Source organism: Opisthorchis viverrini (assembly GCF_000715545.1).
Source record: "Opisthorchis viverrini unplaced genomic scaffold opera_v5_77, whole genome shotgun sequence".
Lineage (NCBI taxonomy): Eukaryota > Metazoa > Platyhelminthes > Trematoda > Opisthorchiida > Opisthorchiidae > Opisthorchis > Opisthorchis viverrini.
Window position 1 is genome coordinate 1,350,187 of NW_008751733.1, and position 6,387 is coordinate 1,356,573.

General features: G+C 43.1%; 1 protein-coding gene across 1 annotated transcript in view; it reads left to right on the forward strand.

Moving 5' to 3' along the window:
- T265_13544 (hypothetical protein) overlaps window positions 1–6,387 on the forward strand; it is a gene marked incomplete at both ends in the record, with an annotated part of 25,590 nt that overhangs the window by 18,452 nt on the left and 751 nt on the right. The window contains 5 exons of the mRNA XM_009169381.1: window positions 124–210; window positions 687–760; window positions 1,238–1,358; window positions 2,772–2,876; window positions 3,457–3,540. Of these exons, the coding sequence (XP_009167645.1) occupies window positions 124–210; window positions 687–760; window positions 1,238–1,358; window positions 2,772–2,876; window positions 3,457–3,540 (471 nt within the window). The remainder of the gene's footprint in view (window positions 1–123; window positions 211–686; window positions 761–1,237; window positions 1,359–2,771; window positions 2,877–3,456; window positions 3,541–6,387) is intronic.

Genomic DNA, 6,387 nt, shown 5'->3' on the forward strand with positions numbered 1-6,387 from the left:
TATATATATATATATATATATAAGGACTCGGAGTTTTGGGAGTTTAAATCCAGCTTGAAGTCTTCCCAGATGGACAACTGTTGGATCATTTAAATTAAACCCTTTCACACTTTCTATTTTCAGCTTGGTGTGGTACTTTTGGAGTCCGGTCGTCGGGCTGAAGGCCTGTTTTATCTGAACAATGCCTTAAAGTACAATCCGGAACACCTGGTACGTTTTACGCCACCAAGTGTATCGAAGTAATCTTGTTGTGACCGCAGCTTCCCTTTACACTGTCCAGTCATGGCAACCCCGCAATCCACTGTTACCTCCCACCCATTTGCTCCTTAATGTTAGCAATTTAACCGGGTTAATAGCGTCGGAAAAAGTGCAAGACGGATTTCATGATGATTCTTTTCTAGTTTTTCTATGCTCAAATGCATAACGTTCTCGTCATTGCGCTGTCAGTTGTCTGATATGATTCGCGAAGCATTGTCCGAGACATATCTTTTTCCGTAAACCGACTGATCTTGAGAGCATTCATATGCGTACCACCGGCGTGCTGTGCGACAGCGTGATTGCAATATAATTCTCGAGATCACAGCACAGAAAAAGGATACTTGTATTGGTTTACCTCTCACTGGTAGTCATGCTTTCAGTCTATTAAACGAAGTCACTTCAAGCATCAAATTTCCATTCATTTTCAGCCAACAATGTTCGCCATGGCTTCTACCCTCACAGAAACGACCGACCCTGTTGAAAGGGAACGTGGGAAGCATCTGTGAGTTCACATTGTGAGGGTAGTAACGAGAACCGACTTGTGTTTACACTAAACGCTGATTTTCAAATTGAGCTTGAGACTAGAATATTAACTCAAATGGATATCTCGTTTTATATTTTTTACTTTGTATGCGGTGCCTCATGTTTCAGCCGCATCGATATTCAGCATATCGAAGTATGGAGGTATATTGGCAAGTGGGCTACTGATGGATATACTTTTCTCGAACAGACCGTTCGTCTCATTGGAGAAATACTCCAGCAATTATCAAGAAGGAGACGTTTTTAACCGTTCCGAAAGAGGGACGCAGCACTTTGACTTCGTTTGTCCTTAGCGAAAGTTAGCGACTGTAGTTGTAAAGGTATGGGAGGAGTTTCTTCAACTGTAGATCATTCACGGTTTTGTTTGCCGTTTTCCCCACTTAATGTTGCAGCCTATGGTTCTGTTTCATGGAATTCGCATTTTTCCTTATTTTTCTAGTCTCGAAACCTTGGCTGAACAAAGGTATGAATTTGCAAAAGTACACTTCGCCTTGGGAATGCTGGAGACCGATCTAAAGAACTTCAAAAAGGCAGCCTCACATTACTACAAAACGATCGAGGTAACTTCCATTCTTGGTGTGCATTTGGTTGGTATTCGGCAACTCTTGAGCTTTTCTAGATTTTGACATTCTAACAATGCCCCATATTGGACGCCTTAAGAAGGCGTTGTAAACTGAAATGTAAATCCGATTGTGTTAGTCATCGCTGTGTGATCGCTATGTATCACCAGAAGGTTCTCAGGTGGGAGACTCATGCAGTGGTCTTCAATTGGTTATCCACATCACTCTCGTGATACGAGTTCTGTCATGGCACACGATATTTCCGCCAAAGCGTGAGAGCAATGAACTTATTAGCCTCACCAGTAGGGAATATTTTTAACTGTATGAAGAACAAAACTTTGACAGCCTATAATGGATACATCGGATTCATCCTTCATGAGCAGGTGAACATATTTGTAATTACCTGATGTTTGTGGTGTGACAGGTTGATGTGGGTGCAAATTTACCAAATAATGCGACCGACCGTCCTTAGTAAAACCTTTCCGGTTGCCTTTTTGAAATATACCAAAAAGAACTCGCTTCACTCGAGGGGAATATCATTCTATTATTGCAGAACAAATAGTTTCTAAAAGATTACAGGCAGTGTTGTTTGTCGCCTTTTGTATGCTTCACTGGATGTGCTCGCTCGTGATTAAGCCAACATACCATTGGCTTTGAGGCTTTTGCGTTCTGTCCATCTTTGTTCAAAGTACCTGATTGTTCTAAAGTGGAGTACTGACTAAGACAACGGAATGCCGCTGATAGGATAGTCCGCCCTCAGTTGTTTGGCTGAAGGATGGCTTCGTCAAGAATCACATTACGTAACGGAATATCACTGTTTTGGACATCTCTTTATGTCGTTCTTATTGAACGCATGGAATGGAGTGCTGTTTTTCCAATCTATACCACTGTGGTCTGATAGTTATGTCAGCTTATGATCCCACTTTAGATTGTGTGTATTCTAAATGCTCTTCAAAAATTATCTGTGATGTCGTTTAACTGGGAAGCCCTGATAGGCGCGTCGTCCGTTGTTCAAGGTGTTCGGAGACCACACACCCAAGTTCAGTACGGACATATTCACCAGTGCATACAGGTTAGTTCACCTGTATTCAGTGTTCACTGGTGATGTAGTGAGTATGTTGGCTTCTCAATAATGTGCGCTGCTGTTGAACCACAACATGAGTGAAACTTAAGTCTTACGTTTCTTCCCCTTGATATCGACCAATCGACGTAATTCAACTAACGTGGAAGGAGGGCTATTTAGGAAATAAGTATTGATATAAGTTTACCGGTGGTGTGAACACTTAATTTATTTCCATGATTCATAACCCACCGGTTGTACCTTTCCTGTTTTCTGATTCCCATCGTTGGCGTTCTAGCCTTTCATTGTTTTGCTCCCGTCCGATGGACGTTTTGCCTGCTTATTTTTTATAGGCCGAACCAGATCATCGCAGTGCTCTATTTAACTTGGCTTTGTTGTCCAGAAACCAGCTCAACGACTATGGGAGTGCAATTCCTTTGTTGGAGCGAATAATTCAGGTTAGTTCACTTTCCCGTTTACTGCGGCGGAGAAAATTGCTCTCAAGCTAATGCGCAGTTTACCGCAGTGGTGATTCTAACACGTCTCACGTGAAGCAATCGCGGTCTGCACAAGCATAGAGTATTTAGGTCTTTCGCAAAGCTTCCCGTGCCCTGCCACCTACCACGTTGTCATTTATTTCAGTCTAGAGCCTGCTTTTTTTAATTCGTTTGCAGTACCAGCACGAAAGCCGTTCCTCGGTGTTCTTACGTTATTTGTGTTTATCCGCCTGCACCATGAACCGACGACTCTTCTAGCTTGCACCGTGAGCCAACCAGTCTGGCGTGATATTATGATTCTTGGTTATCCTCCCATTTAATTGCATTCTGCCCACTTTTAGCGCAAGTGGTGTTTTCTTTTCATATCTTGTTGATGGTGCACCATTTATCGTTCTTTCTGCACATAATAGGGATCCAGAAGTGAGTTTCGCCGGCTTTGTCTCATATCCTATATTTGTTGTTTTCGAAATACACTCGTTAGGCTGTCCTCATTTTTGAATTAAGTGACAGGTCCCTGTTTTCGCACGTTATTTATCGTCAGGTCTATCCAGATCACGTGAAGTCCTACTTGTTACTGGGCGATATTGAACTCACAGAACGCAAACATCCGGAGTTAGCTTTGAAGGTGAGATAAAAGTTGGTGTCTGTGACTGTCGAAAACTTAATTTGACTGTTTCCTAACAGTATTTCACAACAGCATCACGTCAACAGAATTTCAGCAACACACGGAACTCATCTTCGGTTCCTGTCGCTTACCGCAATGTTAAACATTTCTGAGCAAGTTTGGATTAATTGCCCACTCGGTCCCTTGATTTTCTTACCATGTGTACAGAATCTTGGTATTGTTAATTCGCTGCACACCCTGGACATATAACTTCCATCTCCGCTTTTTTCACGGAAACAGCGACGGCAAGTGAGGGGCATTAATATGGTACCAAGCTTTGATGAAGATCCGCGTCGTACATGTCGATAAATTTCGTATTGCTGGAACAACAAATACTGATCCCACTGCATAACTTCATGGGGCACCTCTTCAGCACGTACTGGCTGACCTATCTGGCCTGTTTTTACCTTATTCAGTCGCCAGCCCTTGACCCTATTTTCTTCAAGCTTGTGTTTGGATCGGTGTCCCCCACAACTGTTGAATCGATCGCCTTCTTAGAACTTTAGCATTATTTCTGCTGGCTCACTTGTCTGTCTTGGGTTTGGCTGACCTACGAGGAAAGGAAACATGTTCGGAATTCTTCCAGTTCCCCATGGAATCGTACAGAGCCTCTACTTCATCCACGTCGACAAATTCGGAGTCGGGATCTTAAGTACGATGGCAAAAGAGCGAATGTGTGTGATGTCGTCCGTTTGCACAATGATGTAAGCTACCGATGTAGGCATGTACCATGGCGGTTGAACAACCGAACTACCGTTTTGGGTTCAGTGGCATGAGTGATGTAGCTTCGAAACGCTGTCTTGTATTATCTTACACAGTTTCATCTATTGCCGAGAGAATCAAATGGAGTTGCACTCTTTTCGAGGGTACAATGTATCCGTAACTCTGAGTCAGGTGTTTTGGAGGCGCCACTCTTACAGGCGACCAACAACGGTCATCTCTCCTCTCATGAGAGCTGCTTGTTACTAGTGGTCAAAGACGTTCCTTTTAGATTTTTATCCCTTATGAAGGCACTGTACATCAAACGCTGTGGGCGTCCACGACCCTCGGAAAACTTTCACCCGGGTTTACCACTGCTATTTATGCAAGGTAAGCTTGCAACTCTATATAGATATACTTCTTGAAACTTCTTTGCCTACCCTTAAAAATTCGGGGTTCAAATTCTGTGGTGACGCGCCATGGACGTCCGCTTGTGCATACCGAATACACCAGTGACTACTCGTAAATTTAAGTCAGCTCAAATAGCTGACCTAGACAATCATAGCTCATCCACATATCAGTGATACGCCTGAATCAAACTATCCCCCTCAGTGTGTACCTGTATGTTCTCCTACTTAATGAAGCAGCAAGGATGCGGATTAGACCATTGCTTCCAATACCTAGACTTCTAATGTCTTATCCTTCGGCGAGCTGGAAGCAATGTAGCTTTGCTAGGTAATTTACGGCCATTCAATTTAACTTGGTCAAGTCCTCTGCACTTCCTCTGTGTATCTTCTGGATGAAGGACGCTTGTCATAAATGTTGACCGATTCATTGTATATACGTACCCCATTACTCATGAGGTTGCTGAGAACTCTTCGATGGCCCACTACTTGTTTCGCCCTTCCTGGGCGACAGGTGACGGTATAAAAGGTGTCGGGTGGCAGTAAGCGAGCACGCGTTTACAATGAATGACAGAACTATGGAATAATACCATAAAAGGTCTGCAGTTACTGGGCCACGTCAGTGCGATCAGCCAAGAGTGCTCACGTGCGACTTGTTTGCTGAGGCTTTCTGTGTTAGTACCACGCTGTTTCCGTTTCTGTTTCTGAGCTAAGGATGACTCATCTCTCAGTTCAGGTTTGGTGTTGGTCCAGCGTGAAATGTTTGTAAATGTTCATGGAACCGCTGGGTGATGAACGGAGAGCTGCTGGACTCACACTTGGACTTCCCTTTGAAGTACCAGGTTTCGATACCTACCGAGGGCATGTTGATTAAAAACCGCCCGAGTCCATTTCCAGCTAACAGTGATTCCAATTGTGGAATCTCACGAAACTACTATGCTCAGCCACACTAGATTTTCACAAGCGCTTCCTTGGCATTTGAATGATTAATATGTTTATTAGGACTATCCGGCGAGGTTCCGAAAAAAACTAGCTTATTTAAATAGACCACTCAGGATAAGCCAAATAAAATGATCGATTGCTTCTGAGGATAGATGTACGGATCCAGTTCAGAAGATTGTACACCGCATTCACAATTGTTCCGTATATCCTCCGTCAGCGACATAACAACGTGTCATCCATCATTTTCTAAGACAGCAGCAACTTCCATGTTTTTTCACGTATTTTGGGCGGATTTTTTAATTCGCAATAAACCATGTCTAATCCGCATAAGTTAGCATGTAACTTTGCCACATTTGATTAGTGATATAAAGTGGGACGAGTCACATTTCCCTTCGAGCCACTCACCTTTGCATAGTCCATCTTTCTATCCAACAGATAGCATCCGGAAGTTTTAGGCCTACATGTAACGTGGATTTTAGCGTATCTGTCCAAGCTTGGATGTGTTAAATCGGAGTGACAGCTGTGGATTGTCAGCTAAGACCTCCGGTTTATTTGCCGACGTATTGATACAGATTCTTCTACGAGCTGAACGTTCGCCGCTTTGGGGTTGATATGAATGACTGGATTCCACGATAGTTCATTTGTCGGTCAAGTCTGCTCGGTGCGTACGAAAGCTCTAGCGGTCATTGCTTTTATATACTGGCATTTTTCAGTCCTCTTGTCTTTATATATATATATATATATATATTATTAATATATATAT